Source organism: Manis pentadactyla, chromosome X, assembly GCF_030020395.1.
Source record: "Manis pentadactyla isolate mManPen7 chromosome X, mManPen7.hap1, whole genome shotgun sequence".
Lineage (NCBI taxonomy): Eukaryota > Metazoa > Chordata > Mammalia > Pholidota > Manidae > Manis > Manis pentadactyla.
The window spans coordinates 87,349,602-87,371,861 of NC_080038.1; the positions used below are offsets into that span (position 1 = coordinate 87,349,602).

Here is a 22,260-nt window from a genome sequence, read left to right on the forward strand (position 1 = left end):
AATCACATCTAAGTGCTGGACATTTTCAATCTTCTATTTTTCTCTAATTAGCTGAAAATAAGTGTTCAATTAATAATATAATTTTTAATGATTTATCAATATTGAGTGCTGAATATGTCATACCTGTTAAAGGTAATTTTTAAAATAACCCCAGAAGGAAAATGAAATATCAGTGTACTTGGATAGTTGAAAAGCATGTTGTGTGTGTGTGTCTCCTGTGTAACTTCAAAATTATCTCCATTTTGCTCTCCCTTTTCCTATCAGTTCTGAGGTCATAATTTTAAATTTAAATATCACAACTTTTTTATCATTTAGACCAGAGTAAAAATCTCTTCCATATAAAAGGAGCCACAAACACAAATTTCAAATTTGTTTTTAAAAATCAGTTGTGAGGTGAGCAACTGTGTTTAAGTTGAATTTTTCCTTTTTCTTATGACCAACTTCTAACTTTTGAGTTAACCATTTTACCATCAAGTTACTTATGTTCTTTTCCCAAAGCAGTGTAATTATTTTGCTTTATTAGCACAATAAGATTTGAATTAGTTCTTAGATAGGCTATTTTACAAGAACGTGATAATTAACCTAATTTAGCCTAACACACTAAACGTATTTGAAGATTTGCACTTCCTTGAAGATACTGAACCAAAAATATCCAGCAACACTAATATATAGGAAATTCATCTTTCAACAATGCAGCTAACTTAATTCTTTTGTGCCATATTTCTATCAGGAAGCTGTGAAGGATTTTAAGTTGCCTGGCTGGCCATGTTGCTAAGTGAAAATGAAATTTTGATTAGCAAATCCAGGGCCTGATGTTAAAATGGAAGCACATGTTAGGAGTCTGCTATATTGTTTTTCTGTCAGTTAAAGAAATAACTCTTGGTTCCTCCTAAGTCCTTCCAATGTTACTTTTTGGGGCAAAAACCCTCTTTATTTATAGAAATAATGTTCCAGTGTCTTTAACATTCTCCATAAATTTAAACATTATTTCCTAATGACATTTTCTAAAGTGTCAACAGTTCTTACTCTTTACCCTTATGTCATTTACTTATGAGTTACTTATCTTTTACTTAAAGATTTGAAAAAAAATGTTCAAAATCATTCTTTACAAAACAGATCCTTGCTCAGTAACATTGGGATCAGTAATATTACAAACATTTTCAGACATCCAAGGAAATATTCTATATAATTTCTAAGTACAATTTTAATTTTTCTATGATGTTCACTTATTGAAGAATTGTCAAAGTTTAAGTAGAAAACACTATTAAGGCATTATTTCAAAATCTAATAGGAACTTCAGAGCTTTAGAGATAACACTCTTCATTTAAATTGTAAAATGTGACCTGTATTTTGTAGTATATAATCTTTTCAATTTGTATATATTAAATCAAATTGTAGAGCACACTTCAGAATTAAGAACTTTTGGAAGACTCATTGAATTTGAACAAGTGTTGAATTCAATATTGGACCTTGAGTCATTAAATTTAGTTCAGAGCATTATAAATGAAGTTGACCCAACACTGGAAAGATTATAGAGTTTTTAAGTACAAACATTTCTTAGCAACATTTTTTTCCTCAATAGTATCAAATTCATGAATTTAAACAGTTCTACCATTTAACTTGCCATCAGTGTCAAAACAATCAGAATTTTGTATTATAAAGACTACAGCAAACAAAATTATGCTTATTAAATAGAAAATGTTATTCTGTCATCATCCATACATGTAATCTGAAAATATATCTTAATAATTTTTATATGTATAGTACCATTGGAATTATCATTACTTTTGTTCAGAAGTTACATATGTTAACATGGGCAAGTTATAGAGAGATAATTTTACATCTGTGAAGCTTCTTCACATATACACAAACACTTTCATTATTTTATGCCATGGTCACTTCTGTGTTAATAAACATATGGCTATATTATATATGTTATTCATAAAAAGTGAACAGGAACTTCTGAATGCAAAGTCGTTCTAGTGATAGCTACCAATTAAAATGAATAAAATTGAGTTAATAAAGCTATGTATTTAAGTAGATGTGGTAGCTTAAAAAGGTGAAATTATAAATGTATACAAATTTAATTCATCAAAATTCTTAAGAGTGAATATATTCATGTTTCAGAGCCAGTCATCAATTTTTAATCTAATCTTATCATTCTTAAGTATTATAGAAGTTAATAGACAACAAATTGTAATCATGACTTTTTGGTCAATACAATGTATTTATAATCTATGAAGAGTAAATGGACAATAGAAATCCTAGGAATATTATCCTAGGAATCTACTAATGCTTTCAAATGCCTTAGAAAGGTCAATATTGTGAAGTTTAAGAAGATATTCCTTTGTGTCTGTCTGTCTTTGATTGATAGGAAAACTAGTGATTCAAGTTTAAGAGTTTTCATTTCATAGTGTTGTGGGAGGAAAAAATAGTTTTCCCTCTACCCTTTAGGTTCTTGGCTGATATGCTCCTGTAATAAAAGACAGATTGACAGAAAAAATTAGAAGTTGTATACCTCTTGTACACATAGGAGATACCTAGGAAAACTGAGTAACTCTGCAGTGGCCCGAGAAATCACCTTAAATACCATCTCCAGCTAAAGACAAAAGATGTTGAGGGGAGGGGTCCACTTCTGGAAGGTTTTCAGGCAAAGCTCAGTAAAAGAGGGGTTGTTTTACAGATTTCATTCCAAGCTTTCTCCATTGATAGGGGTTTCTAGAAATTGAGTCAACTTCTCTTTCAGGTGCAGAGAGGAGACACCCTTACAGACATGAATTTCTCTTACTGAAGGGTAATTTTACTCAGTTTTCAGAGCTTTTCTTATGTCTGCTATTTTAAAAAAGAAATAATCAGCCTAAAATGATCCTTATGCCAAAGAGAATATTTTAGGGTGGTATATTCTGCTTCCTTTTTGGTAGATTCACTAAGAGTAGTCTTCCTTTATTGGGTCTTCCAGGAGTGTGAAGATAGGAGATAGAAGCAGAATATTGTGGCAAAAGATGTCTGTTGTATAAAAATTAGGAAATAATGATTTTTTAAAACTTTTCTAATCAGACTACAATCTGACATTAAAATTTTATTATCTAGCAAGGTTAACTTATTTTAAAATGTCAAACAAATTGTCTATTTAAAAATATTTAGAAAATTTAGTTAGTATACCTTGTTTTCTCCCTTTTTCTCTTTTTTTCTGAAATTATGGTCCAGTGATCATATGCCTCAACATTTGAGTCCAACCTTATGTTATCAGGCACCTGCATCTGGGGAGGTCTTTCCCTGAGCACTGGTGAAACCTCAGCTCAGACAGGGGAGGACTCTTGACTCAGATGGAGAAAGAATTCTCGACCAAGTTGGACGAGTGTAGGTAAGGAAGGAATTCATTGAAGGAAAAGTAGAAAGGAGTATCAGCAAGCATGTAGGCAGTAGAGAGCAAGGAAAAACAGAGGGAAGAAAAGAAAGTTCACTAAACTCCTGCTCAGCTATATCTCTGGGGAGAAAATCCTGGGGCAAAATACCTTTGAAACTGAAATCAGTCAAAGGGTGAAATAAAGTTAAGAAACCCATTTATTTCTTACCAGCCGTCATCCTGTCTCTCTCTTGACCAGGCTGCAGCAAAAGAGAGCTCCACCCAACCTCCCTGGTCCATATAAACCCTCACATGCTCTTGTAATTACCTATTCATATATAGATGGACTAATTCTATCCACCCCTTGGAAACACCTATTAATAAGCAGATGTACTAAAGCCAGGTGAGAGATTCTGGAAATACTGCAATTTGATCCAAATTGGCATAGGGCAGACCCCTTGCCAACTCCTAAAGCCAGGATCACCTGGTGTCCAGTGTCTGCTCAAATCTGCATGGCATGGGAACTAAGCCCCCACCATCCCAGGATTTTGGGGAGCCATGGAGCACTGAATGGAGTGAGATTATATTCTGATAACTTCCCAAAGGCAAAGAAAAGAGATTTTGGGGCAGGATACTAATGAGCATGATCATACAGCTGCAGTCCTGTCCAGTCACCTGGACAATGGGAACTTACAAGCCCAAATCAGAGATTTCAGTAGTCTTTCCCTGCTTGTGTGAAGTGAGACAGAGAGTGAAGACTTGTGCTTAAGTCTAGAAAACTGAATAAAATAGTGAACCAACAAAGACACTTTTTCTTTTACCACTGGAAATAAGGGTCTCATATTAATCTCCCAAGAGTCTTGGTTGACCACAGAGACAAAACGCAGCAAGTTGAGCAGCACAAAGTCTTTATTTAAGGCAAAGTACACACTCAAAGAAAGGGAAGTGTGGGCAGCCTCAGAAAGGAGGCATACCTAGAGTCTTAGGATCCTGTTTTTTAAGGGTTTCTATAATGGAGCAAAGAGCCAGGGAAAGCATAGGCTTGACATATGGTCTCATGATGTCTGTCTCTGGTGAGTGACAGTGTGTCATCATGCATAGTCAGTCCTGAAGATATTCTGTAAAATAAATTTAACACAAGGAATTTATTGATTCTGTTCATCTCCAAGATAGTAGTTACTCTCAAGCAGTGGAAACTTACCATTTCGGACTGCTTGCCCTGCCTTAACATAAGGTCAGTTGTTGGCTAAATGCCATAAAATATGTTAGGAATCTTACCTCTTAACTCCCTGGTTTTTAAAACGGAGTCTTAACCTTAATATGGAATCCCTCCTGTTCTTATCATACTGTTTATATTTTGGCATTTTTCATTGTAGGCAGGAAAAATCAATCATGATGCTTGTCTCATGTCCCCGTTCTACCTCACTTAGACATAGTCAGAAGGCTTCATGTCTGGAACCCAGGAATCTGCATTATTAACACATTTTAACTGAGTGACTTGTATGCATCTAGTGTTTCAAAACCACTGAATAACAGGTTGCATTAGCAAGCTATCAGTTTTATCAAAATCGCATGCTTTTTTTCTCCCTAATTCCAAAATGTAATGAAAGTCAACAAAATATTACAATAGGTCTAAATAATATATTTAAAGTAAACATATAAGATTGATTTGAAGTTAAGAGACTAAATCTTTCTATTAGTTTCTATTTCATCCTTGATTTAGATATATTTAAGAAATATATGTATATAAATTTTTAAAAGCAATGGAAAGGATAGTGACATACATATCAATTTTCTCCTGGGGCCATAGCATAATAATAATTGTTTTAAAACTTTCAACTTGTTGATCACTTTTAACACCCTGTATGTATGTGTGTGTGTGTGTGTGTGTGTGTGTGTGTGTGTAGGGTGAGTGAGTGTGGTAGGTGGAATATACAGGCATTCCTGTTTGTACGTAAAATAAACAAGTAGAGGTCCACTTGCAGAAAAACATACCTATATAGAGAACTCCACAATAAAAGAGTGCAGAAGTAGTACAAATAATAATTATTTACAATTTCCAGTCCTTCCACCCTCAGTTATGACCAAAGGCAGGCTGCCCCAAGATGTGCCACTTTGGCACACACATTACGTCTATCTGAAAACAATCTAGGGCCAAAAGACAAAAAACTTTGACCTCCCCCCTAACCGCATAAGATGGATTTAGATAGAGGACCTGCTCCAAGAAAAGAGTAATTACCATAGATAACTACATTAAAATATGAGCTAGCGGTGGTAGACAAGGAGGAATTTAGCAAAGTCTGTTTGTTAAAATCCTTCGCTATGTCCCCTTGATTCTTTGTGGCCCAGCAAACATTTGTTTACCAAACATTGACTATTTCATGAATTGTTTTATGTTTTATGATGTTTTATGAATCGTTCCCCTTTGCCTTTGAAGTCTCAGACTCTTACCCACTTTACCTAAACTCAGGATGCCATACTACCTCCCTCTGCCTGTCTTTGGAATCTCTTGTCTGTGTGGATTCCAATCCACACACAATTACATTTTATTTTTTCCTGTTTATCTGTCTCATATGAATTTGGTTTCTAGAACAGCTAGAACCTTTAACAGTGGAGGAAAATTTTTCTTCTGCAGCAACTATATTCACCCCTATTGCTTGCTGCTTGCTGCTGCCTTTGATCACTGACAACTATTCTTGCTGGAAGATGCATCTATTTTAATTTGCTTTTTAGTAATCAGTGGGAATTATAGAACTCCAAATATTAAAAAGAAAGGTAAGAGTAGCTCAAAGGAAACAATGGTCTTTAATCTTATATTAATTTTAAGGAAGTGACACATTTTACATTAGTAGCAGTTGTTTTTGATGTGTTGATGAGCACCAGGTAAAGAAGATCAAGATAAACCAGTTTTACATACACTAGAGTCTAAAACAAATGGGTTACCAGTGTTTATTACAACACCCAAAAATTATTAGCATGCTAGCTGATGTGCACATTCTTCAATTTTATTAGGAAAATATTCTAATCATTACTGTTTTTAAACTGGTATTTGATCACCATCACCTTTTTTGTTGTGATTTCTGCTAACATTAAACAAGAGAATATTTTGTTCCAAGTGTTTATGAATTAATGACAATGCCAGGTTTTTTCATCTTTCACTGTATACTGCTTATGATTCCAACCTATATAATTCAAGTCAGAAACCATCTGTTGCTTGAATGACTTTTGATTCATTTAAAATGCATCAACTAAACAGACATGTTGTGTAACTATGGCAACGGAAAAGTTTTTGCAAATATAAAGAAGCAACACCAGAGACAAAGCACCATTCAAAACAAAACTTGTGTCTTCTCTCAGGGGAAAAAAAAAATTAAATACTTTAAGAACTAGAATACATTAAATATTGACTAGTGTGAAAACTAAAATGATTATTTGTGTCATATGTGATCTATAAATCCATCTTCTCCAAAGTCCACATTATCACCACAATAGAGTGTTATATACTTAAGGTCTGCTTGTAGTTAAATATGTAAATAAATTACATGGGCAAAAAGGAAAAGGGGTTAGTAGAATGATAAAAGTTCTGAAAGCCATGCCAAATGAGAATGGGAATTTTAGCTGGGAATAGGAATATTAGTAATGAGGCTTAACTATCTTCAAGCCCTGGAAGCTTGTCACGTAGAAGAATCACACTTATTCTACATAGCTATGGAAGACAGATCTAGGGATAATTGGTAGAAAACTCTCCTTCTGCCAATGTTTTCATTTCTAGCAGCTACCAACTCTTCTAATACACAATGAGCTGGAGAAGCCGATAACCAAAGTTGTTGAAGTTAAATATAAAAGCAGAATAAGGTAGATATGATTCTGAGCATGAACTTAGTGATAAATATTTTAGCAATTCACATGCCTTTTTTCTCCATTACTTCCTGGTTTGACTGTTGTTTTAATAGTTTGAGACTGCGAGATAATGAATAGTTTGAGGCTGCTTCTGAATAATAAAGTTCCTATAGCAATTCATACATTTAAATATAAGTCACTAAACTTAGATGTGGTCAGCACCAAAAACAATGTAGACTATTCTTTGTTTTTTTTAAATTGATAGTTGAGTTTTATCTTAAAGACCACTGCAATGGGCTGACTTTATTTTAATGTCTTATTTTACTACTGCTTAACGCCATTTTTGGACACATGCCAGTTTCAATGAATGTTAAGTTTCAGTTTTGTCCTATTTTAATTGTTAGTCACACAGTTGTAGTCTCTCAAACATTTCTAATAATGCTATTTCATTCACAAAGTTCATAAATCTCTGGCATTTGCCAACTTAACAATTTGTAATCAACAGCGTTCTGGAAAGAAGCTTCCTCATGCTTATCTACAAAGAGATTATTTCCATTTTGATTGAGCTGAAGTGAGTCATGAATCAAGGAAAGATACCTTTATGTAATGCCAAATAGTCTTCTAACCATCAAAGGAATAGATCTGACTTATTTACCAAAAACTAAATAAATAAAATTAATTTAAAAAAATTACCAAGTGCCATGAAGAAATGCAATGGCAAAAGAAAGCTAAGAGATAATCTTATTCTGGGAGAATTGAGCAATGTGAAGACCTTCTTGCACATGCTAGTAATAAGTATGGTATAAAAAAAATAAAAACCTTGAAGGGTAAAAACTTTAGGAACAGAATGAAGAAGGGAAATGAGAAATGAGACAGACCATTCTAATTTTATCAAATAGAACAGTGAAAAAACAGCTAGGTGAACTCATCTATCTTGCAAGATGACTTGAATTGGAAAAGTAGGTTTTATGACTAAAAAGTGTAGGGTCAAAGAGTAAAGGCCTGCTATAAAATATGTCAGCTGGGAGTTTTTACACTGGGAATTATGAGCTACAAGTGGGATATGTGTGCTAGCCATATAATGCACATGAAAATCTCAAGCTAAGTTTCTAAGATATGTTCACATTTTACTTTATGATATAATTATCATTTCTTTTGCTAAGAGACAGGACATGTGGGAAATGTAGCTGTACCTCTGGAAGGAGGGGGGTTTCCTCACTCTGTGAATTCAGTGAGATTGAATAAAGGCAAAGGCAAGGATTTGGGGGGTTTTACCGCATTTATTCCCATGGAGGTCACAGACATCTCGGAACCCGCAGCTGGCCCGTATTTATTTTCACCGCAGCAGGTCTCAGTCTCTCCTCGCTCCGCTCTCTCCTGGCAGTGCACTAAACTCCCTCCTCCGACGCTCTGGTTTAATTCACCAGGAATACCAGGCTCCACTGCTCTCTCCCAACCCTCCCTAGCAACGCTCTCCTCCTTCACCCACAGCCCAGGAGGAGTTCTACAGGCAGGGTTTCTGGTGACTGGCGGGCAGCTGACCAGTTACATACCAGGAATTGAGGGGAGGAAAGAATGGGTGTTTCCTCACCAAGCCTTCCCTGGGCCAGCGCTCCAGTGACTGACCAGTGGCTCTGTCATTGGTAAACATCCTGTAAATCTGCAAACAGGCTCTTATTATATACACAATGGGTGCTATTAAGGCCAGGCATGAATCCTGGTCAGAAAGTTCCATTTTCCCCACAGTAGACAACCTCTAACATCCAGAATGAAGTATTGATTATTATAGAATATGAGAACTCAGAAGCTTAAAATATGCTTAATAGTTTGATATCAAGAATATTTTATATATGAATCAAAAACCACCCTGCATATGGTAATCCTTAAAAAATAATCCTACCTGTGATTCCCGTTCTAATCAGAGTTCCTGGTGATGGTAGTGAATCTAAGGCTAGGTCAGAGTGTATTAGAATTCGAGTCAGGCTGAGTGCAATGTTATATGATTAGTTTGAAAACTTTGACAGGTGATTCTAACCTGCCTCTAGAACATGGTACTCAAGAGTTCAGTAATGAGATTCACAGGCTGACCTATCTGCATGTAGCCTCTCTGCTGCTAGATTAACCTTTCTAAAAGGCCACTTACATCATGTTAGGGAAATGTAACTATATTCACTTGATGTTTAGTATGGAATTATGCCTTCATGAGGTATAATGGACAGAAGAATGTTGGGAATTTGATAGTTTGCCTGTAAATGATTTATCTATGTGACATCAGTATTATTTCTGAGCATTCATACATTCTGAAATTCTGATTGATTTGGGCTAAAAACAAGGCATGTAGATTATAGGGAGAGTCACCCTGTGGATTTTTCTATTACGGGTAGAAAACTAAGTAGCCATTCAGTACAGCCATTTAGTCGTGAGTAATCCAGGATTTATATCCATCCATAAAGTCACCATTACAGTCAATAGATTGTTTTAATTTGTATGCTACAGCTTCCTTGAAGGGCTGCAGACAAATTATGACATGGTCATTAATGTAATAGCTCTTTTATATTGCACAGTAATCATCTTCAAGACTAGAAAAAAGAAAATTATTTATTCTTCTCTTCAAGAGACTTAAGGAATTATTTTCACGAAATAGTTAATATTTCTAAATATATTGTATAAGAAAAACACTTCTGCATTTCGAATATCTCCTTATGAATCAGAGCAGAAAAGTGCCATCAGAGATTAAGGATTCATCCATTAAAAAGTAAAGGGCAAATGAGTTAAACCCAGTTTCAAAAATTTACCACAAAGGATTCATAAATTGTTAAGTTCATATAATTATTTTATGTTCAGTTCTGTCTGGAAGTATCACAAATGGCATAATGCAAGCTTAAGTAGAAATGATTAAAGTAACCATAGGAAAAAATGGTTAACTTTTCTTCTCCCATTACAAGTTAAATTTTCACAAGCCTTTTAAAACAGTTCCTTCAAAATTAAATTCTAACAATTTCACTGAAGGAAATATTGCATGAAGATTTTAAAAACGATGGACAAATCTAGTTAATCACACATGTGCAAATATAGAGCCTCTTGTGAATTCACTGAGTAAAGAGGAGACTATATTTAATTGATGACATTTGGATGACTTCTACAGATTATAGAAATGGGTAAAACAATATTTCAGATTGTAAACCCTGAACTGAAAAAGAAATCAAATTCCCAATATTCTGTTGAACTTTAGACTATTTTTAAATTATATGGCACTTTTAATAACCAAACAACATAACTTGATCTCCAGTTGAGGCATTCTGATATTTATTAAAGCTAATATAAACAAGAGAGTTTATTAATATGACTGTTCTGCCTTTGAAACTTCAAAGATGTATATGTGGACAATGTCAAATAGAAGAACTGCATTTCAGGAGCAGTGTGCTGGCACTGGAGGTGTTTTTATGTGCATTCAGGAAGGGATAAAAAGCACTTGTATTCACTAAAGGGAGTCCTTACAAAGCCATTCATTCTCTCTTATTTACCCCTTAAGGGATTCAGTTTATGAGTGTGAAGAGTGTTGAGGGCTAGTACATGGCCAGGCCAATTACAGATTCATTCTAAGGCATATTTTTGCAAGGGCTTTTAATTAAGTTACTAGTACAGGTGTCCTAGGATGAGATAATATCTTTTTTACTTAAATTGTCATGTTATTTTCTGTGTAGATAAGCAAATGAACAAAAAATCCATAGCCCTTACATCAGAAAGGAATTTATATATATATACAGCCCTTACTTCCATCATTTAATGCAAATTTACCTTCTATTCACTGGCAATTTTAATTCTGTTAGGGTATATGAGGTTAGGATATATAGTAGGATATATAGAATGGCTCAAATGTGTGGAGATGGCTGGGATGGCTCAAATGAGGCCATAAGCTGTGATGTCTGGAATGGGTTCTTCACAGCTCGGCCTCCCTGTGTATTGTACTTTCTATCTAGGCTGTCTTTCTTCATGACCAGCTTGAGATTCCTTACAGTATGGCAGTCTCCACATGGACTTCTTTCAATGCAGCTGGTTTTTCCCAGAGTCAGTAGTCCAAGGGAGCAAGGCAGAAGCTGCAAGGTTTGGTTATACAGGACCTACCCATATTCAGTGTGACAGAGAACTACATAAGGGTCTGAATACCAAGAGGTGAGGTCCATTGTAGAGGCTTTCTTTGGAGACTAGCCACTACATATAGCAATATTGCAAACAAAAATAGTGCTACATCTGGTGTAGTTATCACCCTTACTGGATGTCATGAAACTTTTGTTTTGGAAACCAAATGCTTCACCTTTATATTTTGTCATGCATATATTTTTTATATTCTGCTATAATTACCATTTAACATGACACCTATAGTTTGTTTTTATAATTACCAACAACTGTTATCTATACCATGCAACTATTTTTATATTTAGAGTGTGGAATCAATTTAAACGAATTCCAATTCAAAATCTTGACACTAAAATTCTTCAAAAAGATGAGCTGTACTTTTAATTTTCTAAGCCTAGGTGATTGAGTAAATTTGTTATTATTTACTGTTTCAACCTACCAGAATCTTACAGATAAAGCAGTAAACTTTTGTTATAGTCATTCCTGCTTATTACTTAAAAAATGAATTCTTGTCAAATAATAGCTAAATAAATCCATGTTCAAATGACGACCAGAATTTTTGGTGTGCTCAAATGTCTATGAAGGCTGACAGCCTCTTACTTTGGAACAAGTTGCTTTTTATTCTGCATTTTGATGTGCCCCATTTAAAAATATAATAAAAGCACCTTTGCTACCAGGTGAAATAGGGTTGAACACAGAGCTGACTGTGCACAAAAGCCTGAAATTGTTCACAGCTCAAGATAATGTTAATGTGATTTCACTAGATAGCTGAAATAATACATTTTCTAAATTGGATGCATTAAGCAATTATTCAGATCATAGCTGAAACCCTGCAATTTTCTTTCTTCCTTTCAGTCCCAGCGGCGTGTCACATTTCATCTACCAGAAGGCTCTCAGGAAAGCAGCAGTGATGGTGGACTGGGAGACCATGATGCTGGCAGCCTTCCCAGCACATCCCATGCCCTGCCCCTCGGCTACCCTCAGGAGGAGTACTTTGATCATGCTGCACCCAACAACCGCACTGAAGGGGATGGCAACTCTGATCCTGAATCCAGTAAGTGATACCTCCCTAGTCCTGCAGTATGGATGGGCTTATTGTGTTTGCAAGTCAACCACTTGCGGCCATAATAACATTGGTGAGTTAATTATGTTAGTGAGTAGTAACATCTTTAAAAGGAAAAATGCAGAATTAGATGGAAAGCATACATGCAGCAGTTTATAATATTTGAATTGTGTGATCGTATCCAATTTGAATGAAATTTATTATGAAATTTAAAAGTCATTTTATTTAAGCAAAGATAGGGCTATTTATACATACATATATATGCGTTTATATATATATAACCAGCCATTTTTATTTTACTTCGTTCATTTATGTGTGTACATATAAATTAGTTCATATAAATATTTCCTAGATTTTATTTTTTACTTTAAATAGTGATAAGAACCACAGGCATTACTTCTTTGAGGAAATAAGAGAATCCTGACTCCAACGTAGAGGAGTTGGTCTGAGGTTTTCAATAATATACTGAAACCACATGCTTTATGCCATGTTACTGTTTAGAAATACATTCGGATTTGACCTCCAGACTGGAGACATGAAAGCTGTATTTTCCTAAATCCAAAGATGTTGAACTCTTAGAAAGGGTAGTGAACTTGGTATTAAATGGAGAACTTCATTAAATTTGTTATCTTGAACATGTAGTGAACATCCCTGCTTCCTCATAATTTTGGAAAGTACAAAATTTGATAAGGTTATACATATTTCAGAAAATTCTTGAGTTCCAAGAATTATAGTTTGCTCTAGATATGTTTTATACACATAAAAGTGTGTAGGTACAAAAAACATTCTATATATGAAATAGAGAAGAGTCATAAGTATAAACAAATATGAAGAAAGGGACCAAGTAACCAGCATAAACATATAAAATAAATTTGTATAAAGCAGAAATCTTGAAAAGCTATTTTGAGCATTATGGATACATAATTTAAATGAAGTATCTAATTTCGAGAATAAAATGACTTTCCCATCATTGTGCTTTAATCCTGTATTTTTGAAACTCCAAAAAATAAGGGAAATGTATTGGTTAAATGTCAAGATGTAATCAAAGACTAAACATACAAAACCACTGATGACATAACATCAACCTTTTTCTCTCTGTAAGAGTAGACACTGGATGTTAAAGGTGTTCTCAATATAAATATTTTAGAGACATTTTAGTCACTAAATTCAGAAAATCCTAACCACCTGTTAACTCTACAATCATTTTTATACTTGGGATAATTTGTCAACATTCATTCTGAGGATGAAAGATTCTCATATAACATGTGACACTTGGCTAACTTACATTTGCTATGTACAGCACCACATAGTGACTTCTGGTGGAAATACATGGCTGTAACTACTTCCATCACTGTAATGAACTCAGAGCCAATCGCTAATAAGAATATGATCATAAATAATGAATATTCCTTAAACAAAACTGTCCTTGCTCTTTTTTACCTCATAAACGATTATTTTAATTGTAGGCCTGTAGCAGTGGCTCTGTTAATGGATAACAACATAAAGATGAAATGAGCATCATTTTTATGAATGAGAGAATTGATTCCTTTGCATACAACATGTATTACTAGGATTGCATAGCAACAATTAAAGAATAAACCCAGAGTAAGCATCCACAGTGTGGCTCTAACCCTGAAGTAAACTTTCAAGCTAAATGAGACTAAAATGGGATGATGTTGATAGTAAAAGGAACATACTTGGTATGCTTTAGAAATTATAAATCATTTAAAATTAAATGTAGCTTTACTGACTTCAATTATATCTAGTAATAAGTAGTTGTTTAAAAAATACTCAAATTCTGAGTTTTTTATAGGACCTGATTTTATTTGTACTTAAGAGTACAAGTGTTAGCAACAGTGTATGATCTGGCATTCTTAAGAGTTATTTTTTAAGTTTATTTCTACTAGGGACTAAATATTTTTCTCCTGTAGTCGACACTATTATTTTGACCATTGAATATTTTGCTCCTGGTTACTCCATAGGATGAAGCAATGGCAAATTCCAAGTTAACAAAGTTCTTTATTAACTGCTTTATTTTAAAGTTGGAATGGCTGTAGGTGATGATAGTGATACAAATAATTCATTTTTGTTGTTTGTTAGTTTAATAAACTTATGCAAAGGGTAGAGATCATTCAAAATCAATGTCCATTTCTGTATAAGTCTAATATTTAAAATCAAAAACAAAAACAAAATTCAACTGAGTACATTTGAAGAGCTAATTGGCTTTATTAAGATATTCATGAATACTGGCAGCTTCCCACTTAGCAAGTAAAGAGATGCCCCGAGTTGTACAAATGGATGGCTTTTATAGGAAAGAGGGTGGGGCAAGAAGCTATAAAAGAAAGAAAAGGAGGGATTATTTTAAACCAGGACTTCTTCTTTCGTGGGGGAAGGGAAAGGCAGGTTTTTATCATACAAATTACCTCTCCAAGTGCTGATCAGGAGACTTCAGACTGACTTTTCAACTGTCACATCTTGGGATAAATTGAGACTGTAATTAAGTCTTGATTTGCAGTCATGGGGGGCAAGTGATTCCATTTTGAGGATGTTTCTTTTTTAATGCTAACAATATTAATGGGCCAATGTTTAAAGTTCACTTTTACTATGGGTAATGTTAGCTATTCTCTCACTGACCCTGAAACTTCCCTCCAAATCATGTTTTAAGATAATTTTTTGTTTAGGTGTTCCATTCTGCATAATAAAGGACCTTATTACAAGAGCAAGAAATACAATATTTCACTTTAAATGAAATTGTCTTATCTTAATATGACACAATAGTGAGATATTTAACATAGTATATATGTTTGTGTGTTTTGATAAAAAGAAAAAAGTAGATGATCAAAATTTTCCATAACAATATACTCTTTTTTAGGCTAATGCAGGTGATGAGGTACTTTGATTCTTTACAAAGGAACTCTATCTTTGAAATAGTACTTAATAATGGGTTTGTGATATTGAACAGATGTCATTAATCTATGCAGTGTTAGGCAATAGCACCACAAATAAGAATGTAAACTGTTAGTGGAAATAAGTGCTGTCCCTAAGAATTAGGATTAATATGCAGTTCCCATTTCATATTTTGAAATGTTTTGCATCCTCAGTCTGCTTTCTTTTCTGCTAATGAATTGCCCAAAATAGTACATAGTTCTGAAGATTCCTTGTAAGCACACAAAAACAGATAGAAATACAAATTTTATGAATAAGATTTTCCCCCAAATTTGCTAGAGGGATTTATTAATACTACTTTAAAGTATAGTTCCCAGGTTGATAAAAAAATCTGCTGATTAGATGAAGAAATTACACTATCCATTCTCTTGAGCCTTTTTGCCAAGAATAAGATAAAGATAAAGAAGAAACAAGCAAACTTGATCCAATTCTCTTGTATGACACATGTTTAATAAAACATCCAGTCTCATTGCACTTGAAGGCTTTTTGAATTTTTAAATCTTACAACTGTACTCTCCTGACTTTAGCCTTTGGTGTGAGGGTCACTTCATGTCATTTGATGTACTTTTGTCTTCCTTGGCTAACAGCTTATGTTCCAGAGCTTTCTTCCCACCATAACCCCATCAAATTATGGGTACCTGCTCTTCAAAGCTAGCTAATCTGGTAAAAACATAAACAGAAATCTAACCCATGAACATCATTATTAGTTGCTGCTGGGTAACTATGGATACTGTAACAGGTAATGTCTTTGCATTTTCAAAGGATCTTGTGGAGACACACAAAAGAGTGTGGACCTGGTAGAGAACAATATGATTGTGTACTGCTGAAAATTTCATATATCAAGATATAGTATTAACTGAGAGATTTGGAGACAGTGTGATCCTCTTGGGACTACTTTAAACAAACTAAACTCCGTATGACCTGATGCTAATCTCTATTTATTTACAAGTAGCATCAGGTAAAACATAATTTATGAAAAGTTAAGAATGCTGTCCAACTTTCTTTTGTAAAACATTGCTCTAATATAATTCAGACTGAGTTCTGAGAAACATGGAAATATTAGCAAAAGTCTACCACATCATATATGTGAAATTAGAACGTGTATGTTTTTCCCTTACATAGAGAATGAATTGCTATTCTTTCAATATTGGTATGTTGGACAGAAAAGAGTAACTACTCCCAAATTTCTAACGATCTGTTGGCATATTATAATTTGACTGATCATAGATAATATTCATGTTATTTTGGACGAAAAATGGTGAAATATAATGTCTCTAAAGAGATTCAAGACAGTATTCAGTTTAACAATCATAAATCAGTTCATTTTCAGAGAAAATCCTCCTAAATGAAGGGGGAAAAGGACTTAGTTTAATCAATGTTTTCAATTTCTTTAGCTGTAGAAGCCATGTCATCTCTATTTTTTAAAACTCTTCACTGGATATGGTCATTTCACACATGAAGTCACTCTATCTAGAAATGTTATAGCTGGTCTAGTGTCTAAAATTTAAGCTTAAAGTAATAAGATTTCTTAAATGTAAAATGTAAAATTTCACCAACATTTAAGAGAGTATTAATGCTTTTCTTTTACTTTGCTCATTTCTGTGATACAAAAGGAGAAAGGATGGAGCTCTGAGAGCATTTAGTGTTAAAGAAATTCTACAGTTAAAATAAAATGGGCTATATTTTATCATTTCTTTAAAAATGACTAATCTCTCTGATAGAGTGTATCTCAGGTTAGCATATCTCTTCAACGTCCATTTTTCTTTCACTTGATCAGATTTGCTTAGCACTCTAATATGGTAGTAATTAATTCACAAAAAAGGAGAATGTAATTAATCTTTCCCTGGCAACACACTTTGATTGATCCTCTACCCTTAATCTAATTAATTGGTATAAAAAGCAGTCTACAATTTGAATGACTAGAGTACTACACAGAGAAATGCCAAATTTTGTCTTGATCTGCTGAGATCGTTGACATGAAAACACTAAGGTAATTATTAGTTGAAAGTTTGATTAGTTGAATATCCAATTCTAAATGAAGACAATTGGTAAAATTAAAAAAATGAAACTATGAAACTTTAAAAATATTACCAAATAATGGATCATTAAAACCTAGCCCTTCATAATTAAAAATCTTAGGGGTCAAATATCTAAGGGCAAAATAAAACTATCCAAATATTTTCCAGAAAAATTGGATATACTAGTACTGTGTTAATTATTCATCTGAAAATTAAAAGAGAGAATAGTATTTAGCTCGTTAGAAAGAAGAGTAATAATGGTTTATATATTTAAAGGGGATGGTAGTCCTTACTCTTCCAGAAGATGGCACAGAAAATCATCTAAATCCACAGTTTACTCACATAACTGTTAAGTAGGTATTTTTGTTTTTGCCAAGTACCAGAGAAAATTGACCCCATAGTCCCTCTAATATATCTTTAAGCCACACATCAGTTGCTGAACTACAACAAAAAGTGAAACACCATCATTTGGCATGTGAAATAAATAGGAATGTGTTCAACCTAAGAAAGAGAAGTTATGCTCCATTTAAAGTTTAATTATCCACCCAAACCAATTCTATCTCAGCTGGCTATGCATTTGAAAAATAGTTTCCTAAACCTGTGTTCATTCTTAGCCTGTATAGTATTGTCAATCCATGAGAGGGAGAGTGAAATAAATAAATAAATAAATAAATAAATAAATAAATAATTTGAATCAGCTCAGCAAACCTGAAGTCATATATTTTGAAAGATAATTGGTATTTCTAAGGAATAATATCAATCATTGGTTCTATTAGCTATTTCCCACTTGGATAAAGGCACTGGACTCAGTGCCACTGGTTCCTGGAGATATGAGACAAATGCCTGCTAACTTTCATTGCCTTGCCAACAGGCAAAATGCAGCTTTATCCTTCTATTGAAATAAAAAAAAATTCCTTCGCATAGAGTAACAATTTTTTAAACTAGCAATAATATCAAAATCACTTTTATTCATTCTCAAAGGAAAGTCATTGCATTCATGAATACTGTCTATGACTACCACTTATTTTAGTCCCTGATGTGTTATATAAATAATAGTGTATATAAATAGATTAGAAAGAATGGTTCCACCCAAGAGTTCACTGTCTACCATTGCTTGGGAAAGAATAAGATAACTAATGTGCATACTAAATGAATTTAGGCAGGTATAAACAGTGATCTAGTGGCAGATGCTCCGTAATATGTATAAATTTTATCACTTAAACTGACATGCTTTTGAAAAGTCAATTTTTCTCTATCCAAATTTATGAAAGTTTAAAAATATATCATAATAAGGAAATAGGTGAAACAAATCTTACTATACGATCCTATCATATCCAACTTTCCTATATGGGAAATGCAATCACGATACAGACAATTGAAGAATAACTTCTAATTTGGAGTATCTAGACTTCATGAGGCAATGAAAGATTTACACTAGAGCTAATCTAAGAAAAAGAAGTCATGGAAGTAAGTCATGGGTCAAAATGAAAAGCCTGTCTCTAAAGCTGGAAACCTAAGACATTTGCAGGATGCCTTTTGGGTGACAACCTTAAAGAGGAGTATATCCTTAGCATCTTAAATCTAATATGGATTAGATAGAGGTTTTTCACTCAAAAGCAGACCACTCTAAGTAAAGCCATCTCTTATCTTGTCTTTTCTGTTTGAAAATGACAAGCACTAAGAGCTTGGCACAACCTGCCGATGGAAAGCTAATGCCAGAAGGTCTGGAATGTCAGTAAGCTTGAGTGACCACCTTCAGTGATAGAGAATAGGTGGCTTTCTCTTCACAATAAGTCTTCTTTACTTCTTAATTTTTATTAGGCTACCTACACCACATAATAAAGTTCATTTGACATTTATATTTCTATTATTTATGAGCCATGAGGCAGTTCTTTTTATGATCTTCTGCTTTCTTCTGTTTCTTTTATCTTAGTCTCAGTCCTCACTTTTTGTATCTTTGCCTATAAGACAAGACTATTTGCCATTTGTTCTTTTTTGTAGTTCCTTGAAATATAATCAGACATGCAAGATGCAACTCTTGGGTGACTTGGAATATTTAGCAGCATTAACCATACACTAATTTCTTGTTTTAAAAAACGTTATAAATTGTAATGAATGAGGAGCATTATAGGAATATATTTTGCCCCATGACACTTAAATTGTACAGTAACTTGTGACTCTCATAACTGCTAGCATCAACAGAACACTCAACAACTAGTGAGTATATCAAGGAATTCATTAGATACTGAATAACTATAGGCAATCTGTCCTACCATGATTTCTGCAATTTGTTAGTTTACATCATTATTGAATGGTGAAGATTCCCACTAGTGAATGAAGTGACAGTGTTTACTGAACCAATTTTTCCCCATTTTAATCAATAACCTTAGTAATTGTGTCAGCTCCACTAAAATAAAGTACATGATCTTCATCTGGCAGTTTATTTTTATCAGTCTTTTTTTCAGAAAAAATTGTGGGTTACATAAAAAAGTTCTTCTAAATAATATATATTAATTTAGTCTTTAAAAGTTTAATTTTTTCTCCTGTAATTTGTGTAGCTCTCAAATGCAATGAGAAAACAGGTGATTTTAATTATTAATTTTGGGTATCTATTTAAATCAATATTTTTTAAAGCTTTGGATGTTGACTAATAATTTTATTGTAATATTTCATTTCACAATCACTATTCATGAAAGCTTTTTTAAATTAAGGTATTACAATCTTATAAAGGTTATTCATGAAAGCTTTTTATCACAGACCATAACATATCATCTCTTTTAGGCCATACTTTTGCATATTATAGGGTTTTAATCCAGGCACTACAATTAACTAGCTATGTGATCTTGGATAGACCTTTTAAACTCACTGTGTCTTCTTTTCTTTAACTTTAAAATTAAGGGATTATACTGATATCTGATGCCCCTACTTGGGTCATAATTTTGTAACTATTAAAATCGCAAGGTGTACATGTTCAGGTGTTGCCTTTTATACAGTCCTTGAATTTTAGAGCTCTAGGGAACCTGGATGTCATCTAGTCCAACTCCTTCATCATGCAAACAAGAGAACTGAGATTTAGCCCTTTCAAGAGATAACGTCCTAAAACAAGATTTGATGTTTATTGTGTTCTAAACTAGAAGAGTCACTAATGTTGCTAAGTAGCTACCTTTTTCAATTTAAATGAAGCAAACTTATGAAGAATGGAAGAATATTCTACATTTCTACAACAATATGGACTGCTGATTTCTAAAATTACACTAGTGTTAACCAGTGAAAGTTTTATAAGTTGCAAACATGCTGAATGTTAATGATCATTATGCCAGGAAAGCTAATTAATCTTTACTATTTTTATCTAAGATAGATGAATTTCTGATTGTTCATCTTTGTGTACATGTGTGTGTATTACTTACAGAGCAAATTGGGATTACAACTGTTTCTAATCGGTAGTTTTGTTTAAATGTACCCTGCCTATTTCTTTGCAAACTGTGTTATCTCCATAATGAATAAATGCTTCTTTGATTTGAAAGAGGAACCGATTTTGCAGAGGCACATACATGTTGCCTGAGTCCTTTTAAAGAATGTAGCAAATAAATCTGATTATTTAAAACCAAGTTAAATTATTAACATGAAATTCAGGGATTCTTGGGTTAATTCAGACCTGAGTTACAAGGATGTAGTACTCATTGGAGATACTTTTGAAATATGAATGCACTAAAGGCCTTCTCAGTTGTTGAATCACCATGCTTTTATTCAACTGTTTCTGTTTGTTTGTTGTGGTTTTTTTTCCCAAGAGATAATTTTCTGTAAAAGCTAGTTTTACTAGTTTAGAACTATTGCAAACAGTGCAATACTAATGTTTTCTAATATTTCATCCCCTCCTCCTATCATTGATAATGAATTGAGTTGGACAGGACACCAGGATATATCAGAAAATGTCAGGCAAATATCTGTTTTTATTCAAGTAGAAAATTGGAATTTCAGGATTCAACCAGAATTAAGTCCAAATATTGAAATTCCAGTTAAAAGGACCATCGTATTGAGCTATTACATCTTCCTTTCTTAAATAACTTTCCATTATCTTTTTGCAGAACAGCTTAGCTCCTAAAATATAATATCTGAAGTCCAAATATCATGGGGAAAAAATCTTAAACACACTGAACCCAATTCAATACCCATGTAACTCTTTGAAATATCCCCTCATGGCTTCAAAAGATATGAACTGTGGCTAAGGAAAAAAAAAAAAACCTTTCAGCTAGAAAGATCCCATAATGCCCAAAAGACTGAAATGAATCTGTCTGTATGTACACTATCACTCAATAGAGGGTAAAAGCTGACTGCCTTAGGGGAGAGAGTGAAAGACCACTGCATAGGTGAAATTAGTCACACATTTTAAACTGAGTTTTCTGGGCTGTTTCAGCAGTACTATTTTTGCAAAAGGAGAAAAAATACTGTAGCAAATTCATGCTAAGACCTTAAGAGACCTTGATTTTAAAAACATTGATTTCTTTGTTTGCCCACTCCCAAATAGGTTTTTTTGTAAAATTGGAAAATTTTACCTCTCATAAGATTAAAAAAAAAATTGCATTAAGAGATAGGAGGTACAGATATATTTTGTCTTCTCCCATTTCTGATTTAGTCTCACATCCAAAAAAGTGAGGTATTGTAATATGTATGATTAAATTATTAATTATTAAGAGAGAGATTCAAATGGGATGGGGCCAGATTGCCTGGTTAGACTCTCAGTTCTGCCACTTACTAGCATATGACATTTGGCAAGACATTTAAGCTCCCTATGCCTCAGTTTTCCTCCTTTTAAGATGCCAATAATAATAACCGCTTCCTCATAGCATTGTAGTAAGTGAATGTGTGCACATGTATTTGAGTATATACATATATTGATAGAATTTACACTA

General features: G+C 33.6%; 1 protein-coding gene across 3 annotated transcripts in view; it reads left to right on the plus strand.

The window, feature by feature from the left end:
• The window catches only part of PCDH11X (protocadherin 11 X-linked), an 821,697-nt gene that overhangs the window by 594,877 nt on the left and 204,560 nt on the right, over window positions 1-22,260 (plus strand). For all 3 annotated transcript variants that reach the window (XM_057495790.1, XM_057495792.1, XM_057495791.1), the window contains one exon: window positions 12,179-12,377. In XM_057495790.1, the coding sequence (XP_057351773.1) occupies window positions 12,179-12,377 (199 nt within the window). The remainder of the gene's footprint in view (window positions 1-12,178; window positions 12,378-22,260) is intronic.